The 15,017-nt window shown below is 44.5% G+C and overlaps 1 protein-coding gene across 6 annotated transcripts in view; it reads right to left on the bottom strand.

The window, feature by feature from the left end:
- Positions 1 to 15,017, bottom strand: part of ANKEF1 (ankyrin repeat and EF-hand domain containing 1) — a 349,443-nt gene that overhangs the window by 184,397 nt on the left and 150,029 nt on the right. For all 6 annotated transcript variants that reach the window (XM_069608310.1, XM_069608313.1, XM_069608309.1 and 3 more), the window contains one exon: positions 58 to 207. In XM_069608310.1, coding sequence (XP_069464411.1) covers positions 58 to 207 — 150 coding nt within the window. The remainder of the gene's footprint in view (positions 1 to 57; positions 208 to 15,017) is intronic.

Here is a 15,017-nt window from a genome sequence, read left to right as displayed (position 1 = left end):
TACATTAATACATTAAGTGCTATATAAATGGAGATCCATGCAGCAAACAGTAAATACCTCAAAAAAGCCCCCTTTGGCAGCAAAATGCACAGCATGATATCTGTCGTTGTCAAAGATATTAACATTGGCTCCTTTCTGGAGCGCAGATCGGACAACCTCTGCCTCTCCTTCTCTGGCAGCTTCCATTAGAGGGCTGCGACCCGTAGCCTGAAATGAATAAAATGGAATAGAATTCACTCACTTATTGTCCTTTATCGGAATTACAGTTTAATATTGCACAATTGTACGTTTTCATGAACATATTTCAAGAAAAATCAGATAAAACGCAACTAGGACTACACTACCGCCAGCTATGCTATGCAAAAATCGCAGGTTGGAGATGGGGGGGTGGGAGCATGCGTGTGTTACTAAGAATTAAGATTACTTTCGCTGTTGGCAATAACATGGCAATATGAGGGCTCTATCATCACACGAGTTAACTTCAAGTCAGATACACATTACAGCAGGAAAACCTATGCGGAGATAAATAATGAAAGCATATGACACAAAGATTAAAAAAAACACAAAAAAAACACAGTCAATAGAAGGAAGATTGGAGCATGGTCCAATGTGCTACACAAATGCAATAATCGGGAGAGGCTGTACTCTGGAAACGCATTGCAAATGAAGTCGCCAAAGGGAGATCACATTATAGAAGCTCCCCATGCAATTCAATCATGTGACTTGTTCAAGTAAAAATAACAATAGGAGTCAATGTGTCCCTGTGATATGATAAGTCATGTATAATGCGCCTGTACACAAGGGTTTTTATGTTTAACGAGTTTGCAGTAAGTATCTTCCATCACGTTGCAATAAGAACAAGCATTGCAAAGGCAATAGTTTTGGTGTTCACTGCTGTTCTTTGCATTTGGCACTTATAGGCACCCGGGTGCAAGGAGTGTGCAAAGTGTCAAAGGGGGATAAGATAAGGGGTGCAGGTGTGCAAGTGAATGAGAAGGGGAACAGAGCAAGGGGGGAAGCCATTAAGAGGGTGTGTGGGACAGTAAAAAAGCAGAGCTGCGAGAGGAAGGATGCGAGAAAAATCAAGGGCTGCCATTGTTGGGGAACATGGAAGGATGGTGCAAGAGGATCCCCATACCCATCTTCAAGGGTGCCAGGGCGAGAGGGAGAGTAAGGGTGCGAGAGGAAAGGTTGCAGAGAGAGAGTGACAGCAAAAGGCGAATGGGAAACAGCTCACAGAGAGAAAGTGACTTAAAGCACCAGGAGAAAGTGAAAGAAGACAGAGACCGTGAAAGCGCACGCAGAAAGCGAGGGAGAGGGAGCCAGGGAACATAAAGAGAGGGACAGCATGAGAGAGAGTGATACTACAGATAGAGATGAGAAAGTGACCGTGCAGAGAGAAAGGGGGAGAGGGCCCACAGAGAGGGTGTGTCAGTACACATAGAAAGCGTGTGGCAGCGCATGGAGACAGTGTGGCAGCACAAGGGCCGAGAGAGAGCGAAAGTGGCAGCGCACAGAGAGTGTGTGGCAGCGCATGGAGAGACCGTGTGTGGCAGTAAACCGATAGAGTGTGGCAACACAGTGAGAGAGAGTGTAAAACCGCAGAGAGAGAGTGTGAAAGCACACAATGAGAGAGTGTGAAAGCGTGGGTGATCTGTGATGGTCCTCTACCATGATCACCAGGCAGGAGGCACCATCACATCTGTCTCTGGGCTCAGGTGCTAGCTTTCAACCCCAAAGTACCATCATAGTCTCTGCTCTTCCTTTCTACCAGATGTAATGAGAGGGGAGGAACACAACATCCAGAGAAAGCACACATAGAGAGAGTGCGACAGGGAAAGGAGAAAGTGAGACAGTACAACGAGAACGAGATGGAGAGACAGCGCAAGGAGAGTGAGATGAGAGCAGTGCAACGAGAGAGATGGAGCGTGCAGGCGAAGAGGGAGGGAGGGGGAGAGAGGGAGAGTGTCAGAGCAAGGAGAGGGAGAGAGAGTGACAGTGCAAGAAGAGAGCGTGGCATAATGCGACAGTGCATGGAGCCTGTGAGTCGAGGTAGAGGGAGTGTGACCGCACAAGGAGTGAGTATGGGAGAGTTTGACAGTGCAAGGAGAGAGTGAGGGAGGGTTTGACAGGACAAGGAGAGAGACAGACAAGTTACACACACATGGCCAGTCAGTCACACACACAGGGACTCACTCTTCGCTTGCACTCTCCATCTCTCTCGTTGCACTGCTCACATCTCACTCTCCTTGCGCTGTCTCTCCATCTCACTCTCGTTGTACTGTCTCACTTTCTCCTTGCCCTGTCACACTCTCTTACACATACATGCACAGCTTGAAATATATTCTACTACGCATGCACACACATACAAAGACTTTTAATTTTACTTAAATGTACTGGCTGATGCTGCACACACCAGTCAGTCTAACACAAAGAAATTCACTCACACGTACATAACCACACACACAAAGATATACAAACACACACAGCCAGCAGTCTCACACAGAGACTAACTCACACATACAAGCACAGCATGACATACATTCTAACATGCATGCATACAAATACACTTTTTTATTTTACTATTTGACAGGGTGTACCTCACAAATAACCTTTCTGACTCAGAAGTTAATCCAAGGGTGTTTATAGAAGTTAAATCAGGGTTGGATCTATGCCGGATCAATGTCGATTTTTCAGGATACCCCTCATTAATATTCATGAGATACATTTGCATACAGTGATTGTAAATGTATATACATTTTTCCTTATGGATATTAATGAGGGATATCCTGAAAACCCATAAGGATCCCAGCCCTCAAGGCCTGGAGTTGGGCAACCCCGAGTTAAATAGACCGATTGATGGATTTGGGTATTTTCGGGTGCTTCCAAATCTTGGGTTTTTGGTGCTAGGGTTGTGCCTCTCTGGCTCAACATCCTTGGCCTTTCCCTTTAGAATGTTAGTTCTATTGAATGGTGTCACCTGTCTGTCTGCTTCTGGCTGCGACTAACGGTGTATTCCCTGAGCCGATGGCTACCTGTCTCCCTAGAGGTCTTCTATACTTTCCCTAACCTAGCCCGCTTAGTATTCTTAGGGAGTTTGTGACGGCAACTTCTTCCACCCTGTACCACCTACTCACCAAACACGCACAAGCTCATCTGGCTTTTTCCTATCCTGTGTGCCGATGTTATTCTCCTCTGAGCACCTACTGTTCCTCAACCCTCACACTCCACCTTCCTACCTCCACCCGTTGGTCTTACTCCTCTTCTTACTTCTTAATTCCTCCACTCACTACTGCCTACACTCTCTGGTGTTGGCCTTTCCTCTCTCCTTCCTCCTACGCTACCACCTTTCCCCTATTATTCCTCTACTACTACTACTACCACCAGTGCTACTTCCCACCACTACCTCCTTTACTACTAGTACTACTAGTCCTCTACCACCATCACCACCACCACCACTTCTTTACTAATGCTGTTCCCCTCTCCTCTCACTACCACCGGCTACCACTACCATATCTCACTCCCACCACTACTCTGCTCGTCTACTACTACTCCACTCACTCCTTCCTTACTTCCATCCACAAATACTCCACAGACCCCTCCCTCCAATAACTTCTGCACTCCGGTAACGCTATCCTGGGTGTCCTCATAACACAGAGCCTTGTGTAGCGGTCAGCCCCAGCCCCCCACAGACCGACACTGACACAGGTATTCCGTCCGGACTGTTTGCGCTCTGCCACGCATGCATGGGAATGCCCCTTTTATTCACGCGACAGTTACATCACTCTGTCGCTGTCAGGCTGAGAGGTCCTGTATCCGCGGAAGCGGCTGAACCCCCGACAATCCCCCTGAGATGTATTTCCCAGAACTAGTTTTCAATACAGCTCTGTAAACTACACCCCAAAGGGAAAGGGGGAATGGGACAACAAAACAACACCAGGCAGACTGCGTCAAGGCTAATCAGTGCTGAACCTGCAGAGGATAGAGAATAACATATACACTTCCTTAATTCACTTACTTAACCTTATGAATGGGAAGTCATTAATCCTTAACTAATAATTGAGAATCCTACCTGGTTCTTCTCTTGAAATTTCTTAGAGAAGCGGATAAGAAGCTGAAAATCTCTCTTACTTGCGATACTTGAAATTCCCAGCAACTTCTTACATTAGGCAAAACTGGAAGTCTTAGTTCTTTGTTTGTCTTTTTTCCAACATGCACTGGTAGTTCAATTAGATTGTCTTTAAAATGTTCTTTCTTGTCATTTCAAAACTTTTCAAACTATTTATAATTATCTTGAGTCTTTGAATCCTTGAAGAAAGAGGAAACACATGCTAACTGCACACGCAGGTTATTTCCATTAAAATTATCGATGAACTTCACGTAGAAATCTTCCTGGTTGAAGAACACGCGCAAACGGATGAAGACGCGCGATCAAAATAATCCACACGCGCAAAAAATCCACACGCGCAATAATTCCCACGCGCAATAGTCCACACGCGCAATAATGTTCTCCTGCGAGACACGCGAAATAAGAACACCCGCGCTATTGAGTTCAAACGCAACGAAGTGATTCTCACGCGCACAATCACTCGCGATGGAAAAAACACACGCGCACTCTCATGGCACGCGACGAACAGATTTCTCGCGCTTTGTACCCCCCACGCTAAAAATCACACGCGCTTAGTATTTCACACGCGCTTTGTACACCCGCGCTAAAAATCACACGCGCTTTGTATTTCACAAGCGCTTTGTATTTCACACGCGCTTTGTACACTCGCGCTAAAAATCACACGCGCTTTATATTTCACACGCGCTTTGAATTTCACACGCGCTTTGTAGTTCTCACGCAGCGTATAGCTTTTCGCGCAAAGGATCACCCGCGCAATAAAACACACGCGCGTTTAAAATGGCACGAGACCAACCTCTACTCGCGCTCGGAATACACACGCTAGAAAGCACGCGCTCACTTGAATACGCACGCGACAGTCAAAATCTCGCGCTAAGGAACACCGCACTGGAAACACAAGCGCACTCCGATAGTTCAATAGTTTTAGTAGAAACACTACTTTTAACGAATTTTCAAGGAGACTGTTATTGAGATGAACAGATTTACAGTAGAAATAAAGTCACTTATCTCCTGAGCGAATTCACAAAGGTTTCCTGCTTTTCCTATCTTCAAAACGAATTCATGCCAGCTGAAGACTTCTCCTGAACCCCCAAGAAAGTAGCCGCTCAACTGCTGAGATCTGAAGGATAAAATCCACCAGGCCTAATACTAAAGCAGGAGCAGCCACTGAACACGTCCTCTCAGATGGGGTTTTGATGATGAAAGGCACAGAGTGACAGTTTAGAATGTTCATTGTTGTTCAGCATTGTCTTCCAGCCAATCAGAGCTGTCACTGTGAGGCTCCATCTTGCCTTGGGTCAGAACCAGGATTCTGAATCAACAAGTTAAGGCCTAACCAACTATAATGGAAAACTTCCCACCCACACAAAGCTAATCTGAAAAGGATAATAATAAAAAGGAAACTTGAATAAGAGAAGGAAACCTGACAGTACCCCCCTCCTAATGCCCAGTCTCTGGGCCTATCTTGTGTGGGTTTTTAGCATGAAACTTAGCCACTAAACGGGGGGCATGTACATCAACTGAATCTTCCCAAGATCGTTCCTCCGGTCCATATCCCTCCCAATCAATCAAATACTGCAATCTTCCCCTCACTTTCCTAGAATCCAAAATTTGTTTAACCACAAATTCCTCAGATGAATCCTCCAAAATCACAGGGGAAGGTGGTGTTCTGAATCTAGTTCCTGAACAAACTGGTTTTAAAAGACTAACATGAAAAGTAGGATGTACCTTCAACTGCTTGGGTAATTTCAATCGTACTGCCACAGGGTTGATGATTTTCTCTACCTCAAAAGGGCCTACAAATCTTGGACTGAACTTATTCTTCCCCTTAATTTTCAGGTATCGGGTAGAAAGCCAAACTAAGTCTCCCACCTTATATTCAGGTCCAGTTTTTCTTCTCAAATCGGCATACCTCTTATATTTCAACTTATTTTCTCCCAGAACCTTTTTTGCTCTATCCAAGTTATTTTTCATTATCAACAAACGATCTTCCACTCTAGGATTCCCTGAATCTTCCTCCAACACCTCAAAACTCAGAAAACGAGGATGAAACCCACGACCCAACAAGAAAGGGGACATAGAAGTAGCATCTTTTCCACAATTGTTGTAAGAGAATTCTGCCAACCACACCAAATCCACCCATTCCTCTCTAGCTTGTAAATAACACCTTAAAAACTTCTCCAATTCTTGATTTACTCTCTCCACTTGTCCATTACTTTCCGGATGATACCCAGAAGTCAAACTAACTTCCACTCCAAGTTTCTTACAGAAGGCCCTCCAGAATTTTGAAATAAATTGAGATCCCCTGTCAGAGATAACTTGACTTGGGAGTCCATGTAGTCTAACTACACCTTGCAAAAAACTATGAGCCAGTTTTTCCGCGGTAACCTCTCCCTCTATTGGTAAAAAATGTGCTTCTTTAGTAAGAAGATCGACCACAACAAGAATGGTAGTACAACCCTTATCTTGAGGGAGATCAACTATGAAATCCATAGAAATTGTGTGCCAAGGACGAGGAGGAACAGGTAATGGCTCCAATAAACCATGCGGCTTCCCAACTTGACTTTTCTCTTGTGCACAGACTACACAAGTTTTAACAAAATTCAAGGTGTCTTGACGAATTTTTTCCCACCAAAAATTCCTTCGAACCAGTTCCAGAGTTTTTCTGAACCCAGGATGTCCTGCTAAAATGGATTCATGACAATTTCTCAAAACCTTTTCTCTCAACTCATCAGTAGGTACATAAAGCTTGTTATCAAAAAAAGGAAGATTGTGTTTCAACTTTCTAGCTGGATCCAGTCTCACCCACTCCTCCATCTTCTGCAAGGACATATTTTGACGAACTTCATTCAAAAAATCAATTTCTTTAATGGCTCCAGCTAACAAAAAACGTTCTAGAGCAATTATAGGTTCTGGTTCTATAATCTCTTTGTCTTCACTTCCAGGAAATTGGCGAGATAACGCATCAGCTTTTTTGTTTTGACTTCCGGGTTTAAAAGTCACAATGAAATCATAATCTGCAAAGAACAAAGACCAACGAAGTTGGCGTGGAGACAAAGTTCTGGCAGATTTTAAAAACAATAAATTTCGATGATCAGTAAGGACCGTTACTGTATGTCTTGCTCCTTTAAGAAAATGTCTCCATTCTTCAAAAGCGGACTTTATTGCTAACAGTTCCCGATCAGCAATTGTGTAGTTCACTTCAGCAGCAGAAAACTTTCTAGAAAAGAATGCAACTGGATGTATTTGACCAGTAGTTTCATTCCTTTGAGAAAGCACCGCCCCCAACGCTAAATTTGAAGCGTCCGCCTCCAAAAAAAAAGGTTTAGAAAGATCTGGATGAATTAGAATTGGACTAGAAGTAAATCTTTGTTTTAACTCTTGAAAAGCCTTTTCTGCTTCAAGGTCCCAGTCAAATTTCACTCCTTTTTTCAAAAGCCTCGTTATAGGAGCAACCAGCCGAGAAAAACCTTCTATAAATCTCCTATAAAAATTGGCAAATCCTAAGAAACTTTGTATTTCCTTAACCTTAGTAGGAGGGGGCCATTCAAGAACGGCTTGCACTTTTTTAGGATTCATTTCTAAACCCTTAGGTGAAATTATAAAACCTAAAAACTCCACAGAATCAGTATGGAATTGACTTTTTTCCAATTTGGCAAACAAATGATTTTCTCGCAACTTTTGTAACACCAAGCGCACATGTTTCTGATGTTGATCTAGGTCAGAAGAGAAAATCAAAATATCATCGATATAAACGACAACAAAAATATCCAAGTATTCTCTAAAAACCTCATCAATGAAAAATTGGAAAGCCGCTGGAGCATTACATAGACCGAATGGCATAACTTGATATACAAACAGCCCAAATCTGGTCTTAAACGCTGTCTTCCATTCATCCCCTTCCTGCACACGTACAAGATGGTAAGCTCCTCTCAGATCTAATTTTGAGAAAATATTTGCTCCTTGTATTTGATTAAGCATTTCTGAGATGAGAGGAAGAGGATACCGGTTCTTAATAGTGACTTTGTTAACTGCTCGATAATCTATGCAAGTTCTAAGCGAGCCATCCGGTTTAGGTACAAAAAATAAAGGAGAGGCCGCAGGTGACTTAGAATGACGAATAAATCCTTTGGCCAAATTTTCTGACAAATATTCTTTTAAATAATCATTCTCTTTCTCAGTAAGCGCATATACCCTACTACTAGGCAAAATTGTTCCTGGCTCCAGTTCAATTTTACAATCAAAGGATCTATGGGGTGGTAATTCTCCTGCCACTTTCTCATCAAATACGTCCCAGAAATCTTTGTAACACTGGGGAAGTTGACCCACTACAGCTCCCACATCATGACCTACAATTCCAGTCTCAGCCAGAAAACTAGACACGGAATTACTTTGTTTTACCTCTTCCTCTAAGAGACTTCCTGAAAAGCAATTCTCTTTACAAAAATCGGATTGCATGTCAATTGTCCTAGCACTCCAATCAATTAGGGGATTATGGAGAGTAAGCCAAGGCATGCCCAAGATAATCTTCAACAAAGGGGCATCAATTAACTCAAACGAAATTATCTCTTTGTGACCTCCTGATAACTCCAAAGTTAAAGAACCAGTTCTATGAGTAATAGGACCAGAAGATAAACATGTACCATCAACAGCCCTAGCCTGCTCTACAACCTCCTTCAGAATAATTGGAATTCCCAACGATTTGGCCAGACCCCAATCCATGAAATTCCCAGTCGCACCCGAGTCAATCATTACAGGACCATTTCCCTTACACTCCAAATCAAAAAATAAGGATACATTTATGGTTATATGAGGAACCGCTGTCTGCACCGTATTAGCGATCTGTTGTACCTTGACTGCTGAGGAAGAAGTCTTCTTGGGAGTGTAAGGACAGTTTCCTAAAAAGTGCCCACCTCTTCCACAGTATAAACACAGATTATTATCTCTCCTCCTAGTCTTTTCCTCCACTGTTAACGGGCCTCTGATTCTTGGAGATGAATTATTCCCTTTGGGTTTACTCTCTATTTTAGGTCTATCTACTCTAAGTATAGACTTTACATCACTCTGACCATGACGTCTCTCTGCCTTCCTTTCACTCAAACGGAAGTCCAATTGAATAACCAAATCAATCAGACCTTCACAAGTAGGAGGGCGTTCTACTACTCCAGACAAAGCATCCTTTAACTCATCTCTGAGGCCCCGATAAAACAACGAGGCCTGTTTAACCTCGGGCCACTTGCTTTCTAACACAAGGGACTTAAATTGTGTTATATAAGCAATCAAGTCTCTATTACCTTGTTTTAATTCTAAAAGTTCACCATCTACTTCCAGAGATAACTGTCTTCTATCAAACATTTTTCGGAATATCTCTAAAAAACTGGTATAATTTTCTAAAACCGCACTCTTTTGACTCACCAACAACCCAGCCCAAGCAGATGCCTCTCCAGAAAGATATGACAACATAAATGTTATCTTAGAAGCATCCAATGGAAATAATTCTGGTCTACTCATAAAATGTAATTCACATTGTGTTAAGAACACCCTAAATCTCTTGGAATCCCCATGATAACGTTCTGGGGGCGCCAAAGGAACTGGCATAATTATACTCCTTACCCCTTCTGCCACTGAAGGCGCCCGTTGTATGTGTGGTAACTGATCTTCTCTTTCTAACTCAGGTGGAGAACCTGCGCCCCCTGAAACCTCATCCTCTCTCCTTTCTCCCCTCTGTTGAATTTGTGTAACTTTAACACTTAAGTCATCTACCTTTTGACTAAGTAAGGCATTTTCTTCTCGAGAAATTTTCAACTCCTCCCGTAACTCCCTAATCAAAGATCCTAACATCTCCATGGATTCGTCGGGGTTCATGACAGCTCGGGCGGACTAAATTATTGGCCTTTCATTCTGTCAGGCTGAGAGGTCCTGTATCCGCGGAAGCTGCTGAACCCCCGACAATCCCCCTGAGATGTATTTCCCAGAACTAGTTTTCAATACAGCTCTGTAAACTACACCCCAAAGGGAAAGGGGGAATGGGACAACAAAACAACACCAGGCAGACTGCGTCAAGGCTAATCAGTGCTGAACCTGCAGAGGATAGAGAATGACATATACACTTCCTTAATTCACTTACTTAACCTTATGAATGGGAAGTCATTAATCCTTAACTAATAATTGAGAATCCTACCTGGTTCTTCTCTTGAAATTTCTTAGAGAAGCGGATAAGAAGCTGAAAATCTCTCTTACTTGCGATACTTGAAATTCCCAGCAACTTCTTACATTAGGCAAAACTGGAAGTCTTAGTTCTTTGTTTGTCTTTTTTCCAACATGCACTGGTAGTTCAATTAGATTGTCTTTAAAATGTTCTTTCTTGTCATTTCAAAACTTTTCAAACTATTTATAATTATCTTGAGTCTTTGAATCCTTGAAGAAAGAGGAAACACATGCTAACTGCACACGCAGGTTATTTCCATTAAAATTATCGATGAACTTCACGTAGAAATCTTCCTGGTTGAAGAACACGCGCAAACGGATGAAGACGCGCGATCAAAATAATCCACACGCGCAAAAAATCCACACGCGCAATAATTCCCACGCGCAATAATCCACACGCGCAATAATGTTCTCCTGCGAGACACGCGAAATAAGAACACCCGCGCTATTGAGTTCAAACGCAACGAAGTGATTCTCACGCGCACAATCACTCGCGATGGAAAAAACACACGCGCACTCTCATGGCACGCGACGAACAGATTTCTCGCGCTTTGTACCCCCCGCGCTAAAAATCACACGCGCTTAGTATTTCACACGCGCTTTGTACACCCGCGCTAAAAATCACACGCGCTTTGTATTTCACACGCGCTTTGTATTTCACACGCGCTTTGTACACTCGCGCTAAAAATCACACGCGCTTTATATTTCACACGCGCTTTGAATTTCACACGCGCTTTGTAGTTCTCACGCAGCATATAGCTTTTCGCGCAAAGGATCACCCGCGCAATAAAACACACGCGCGTTTAAAATGGCACGAGACCAACCTCTACTCGCGCTCGGAATACACACGCTAGAAAGCACGCGCTCACTTGAATACGCACGCGACAGTCAAAATCTCGCGCTAAGGAACACCGCACTGGAAACACAAGCGCACTCCGATAGTTCAATAGTTTTAGTAGAAACACTACTTTTAACAAATTTTCAAGGAGACTGTTATTGAGATGAACAGATTTACAGTAGAAATAAAGTCACTTATCTCCTGAGCGAATTCACAAAGGTTTCCTGCTTTTCCTATCTTCAAAACGAATTCATGCCAGCTGAAGACTTCTCCTGAACCCCCAAGAAAGTAGCCGCTCAACTGCTGAGATCTGAAGGATAAAATCCACCAGGCCTAATACTAAAGCAGGAGCAGCCACTGAACACGTCCTCTCAGATGGGGTTTTGATGATGAAAGGCACAGAGTGACAGTTTAAAATGTTCATTGTTGTTCAGCATTGTCTTCCAGCCAATCAGAGCTGTCACTGTGAGGCTCCATCTTGCCTTGGGTCAGAACCAGGATTCTGAATCAACAAGTTAAGGCCTAACCAACTATAATGGAAAACTTCCCACCCACACAAAGCTAATCTGAAAAGGATAATAATAAAAAGGAAACTTGAATAAGAGAAGGAAACCTGACAGTCGCGTACGCAACGTCGCTACGTCACCACACTCCTCCTTTTTCATAACAATTGACATGACATAAAAAAAAACTGTTAACATATTAATCAAACATGAACAATGGCTTTAGGATTGATAATCACGCAAAACCAGTCTCTGGGGTCCACAGGTGCAAGGCTGACAGCACATTAATTGTCCAGTACATAGTCCTTCAAATGGGACTGACGGCACCTGGACTCACTTTGGGGTTCCCCCCGACCTGTGCTCCCCGGGACCCTTTTCCCATGTGTGGGCCTGGATCTATCGGCTCTTGCGGAATCCACGCCACACTTTGTTCAGGGTCTGCATGAAACGTTCCGCTTCCCCATTTTCTCTAGACCACAGTGGAGATTTTCTTTTCTGTGCCTGATTCCAGACTCGATCATAAAGCTTACAAAGCTCTCTCCATGAAACAAGTGTCTATTATCGGTACATCCATCTTCCGGAAATTAATGAGAGGCAAATATCTTCTCCACCATCGGCACCATGTTCTCAAACGAGGTAGATTCTACAAACTCCACCTTTGGATACCAGGTCCATTCGTGAATTACCACTAGAAAGTGTACATCTCTGGATACAGATCCGAAATCCATGTGCAAAATCTGTCACAGTCCAGTGCCCCTGTGCATTGACTCAATTTGGGTCTCTCTCTGCACTGGGGCTTCAGCCTGACACCACGCGCAATTCCTCACAAAAGCATCCACCAGCTGTTCTAAGTTGAAGAACCAGACCATCATCCTTAAGCTTGACCTGGTCTTGGCTGACCCCTGATGTCCCTGATGAGCCAGTGCTATTACTATGGAGACCAACACTGAAGGCACAACCATCCTCTGTCCTCGCAATAGCAGCCCCAATTTAGTAAAACACAACTCGTACCTCACCTTTGATAGCTGCTCCAGTGCCAGCTTTGCGTCTTGTGTGTGTTTGTCTAGCCCCATCAGAGCCCATTTCCACTCTCCTTTGGCCAGGACCTCACGGAGTAGGCAGAAACATTTGTCGCTTGCAGAACTTGCAGCTCTTAAATAGACATTGAGTTCGGGGTGCTGGACTCCACCTTCAGCCTGACAAATTCTTCGACATTCATCTCTCCTCTGCCAGACTCCATTTCGGACTTCCTTGGATGTCGGGACAGGTAATCTGTGACCCTGTTTACCCTTGGCCAGTACACCAACCAGACGTCGTAGTTCAATAATGCCAGCATCCAATGCTTGATTCGAGCCAGTGACTTTGATGACGCTCCGGCCATGATTAGTAGCAGCGGCTTATGGTCGGTCACATCCATCAGCTGTCTCCCCAACACATACAGCCTAAAATGCGTGCACCCCAGAGAGCTGTTAGGTATCCGTCAAGGCTCTTCTCACAAATGCCACAGGTTGCACTTCACCTTTATAGTTTTGCTGGGTCAGCACGACCCCTAGTCCTAATGGGCTTGCATCCACCATAATCTCTGATGCTACGGCTGGGTTGAAAAATGCCATTGTGCTGTCATGCGCGAGGGCCATCTTGATTTCCTCGTAGGCACTCTGTTCTAAGGAGCCCCACTGCCACCCAGTGCCCTTCTTTGTTAGATTCCACAACGGCTCGGACAATGTCGCCAGATTCCGGATGAATCGCCCACAGTATGTTACCATCCAGAGGAAGCCTCTCACTTTCGTGACTGATTCTGGGGGCTTCACCTGCTTGATGTCCTTCACCTTTCTGGGATCTGGTGACACAACTCCCTGCTGTAACACGAACCTGAAAAGCTAAATCTTCTTCCTAAAGAATTCAAATTTTTCCTTGAAGAGGGTGAGTCCCAGGGACCTGAACCTCTCAAGTGTCTTTTCAAGCCTGTCCATATGTTCAGTCACTGACACGGCAAAGACCCAAATGTCATCACTGATGTTTATGACCTCTTCTAGGTCGGCCAGCACTCCACATAAAATGTTCTGAAATACCTCAGTTGCTGATGATACACCAAAGCTGAGTCACTTATACCTGTACAAACCCTTATGAGTCGTGAATGTTGTAATGTCCCGTGACTCGGGTTGCAGTACCACCTGATGATTGCCGCCCGGAGGTCCAGTTTTGAGAAGAACCTTGCTACTTGTATTTCTGCAGTGATGTCTATGGTGGGCGTCAGGTGCCGTTCCTGCTCGATGGCCTTGTTGGGCAGGCAGATATCCACACAAATCTGAACCGACTCTGGTTGTTTCGGTTTCCTTGCCACCACTGCAGGGGAGACCATCAATATGTAGTTTCACCGGCTCACCCGCCAGTTTTCCTATACCCAAGAACACACTTTCAAATTTCCGCAGCACTCTGTGAATGTCCTCCACGTAGTCCCACATGCAAAACTAACAATTTTGAGGGCCTCTACTGCGGCACAACTCAATAGAGTGTCCCTGCTGACATCAGTGTCAAAGAACCTCACTTTGATAGTGTTTGGTCCATGATGCACTTTCGAGACGAATGCCCCTTTGAGCGACAACAGTTGTTTACCTCCAAAGGTGAAAATTCTCACTTTCACCCAGGCCAAGACTGACGTGCTGGGTAATGCCTCATAGTGTTCCAGGGCCATCACACTCACGGATGCCCCAGTGTCAATCAGTACCGGAATATTACATCCGTCAACAGACACTGCACTTTTTTGGCTGCCTCTTTCTTGACTTTTAGATCACTGAGACTGGAGATGAAGAACACGTCTTCATCATTGTCCTCTGGTTCTGGCCCTTGGTCCGGCTGATCCTCCTCCTGATCTACCTGGGCCAGCCTCGGGAAACGTCTCTGGGCAAACATGTTTCCTGGCATAACTACTAGTCCTGGGGCTTTGAACATTCGTGCAAAATGATCAACTGCCCCACATCTCCCACACACTCGCCCTTTTACTGGAAATTTGATTGCATGCGGGAGTTTGTATCCGCACAGGGTGCAGTGTTTCGGCATTTTAGGTCCCTTGTCTCTCCGAGGATCCACTCTAAGTCGCATTCCCCTGACACCTTGTTGGCGCCCTATCACACAGACGTCCTCCAACTTTGCCATCTTCATTGCTTGATCCATCTTGGAGGCCCTAGTGTCCGCCAGCTCATAGGAATGCCCCAACTCTAGAATATGCACCAGAGTGAGCCCTGGTTCCCTCGGAACCTGTCGGCGCATATTTCGGGAGGCACACCCTTGAATTATTTGGTAGCGCACAATCATCTCCTCATCGGCCCATGCACATGTGGCC

Source organism: Ambystoma mexicanum, chromosome 4q (genome assembly GCF_040938575.1).
Source record: "Ambystoma mexicanum isolate Mex_15411 chromosome 4q, UKY_AmexF1_1, whole genome shotgun sequence".
NCBI classification, from domain to species: domain Eukaryota; kingdom Metazoa; phylum Chordata; class Amphibia; order Caudata; family Ambystomatidae; genus Ambystoma; species Ambystoma mexicanum.
Note: the sequence above shows the minus strand (reverse complement) of the source record. Positions and strands in the feature narration are given on the sequence as shown.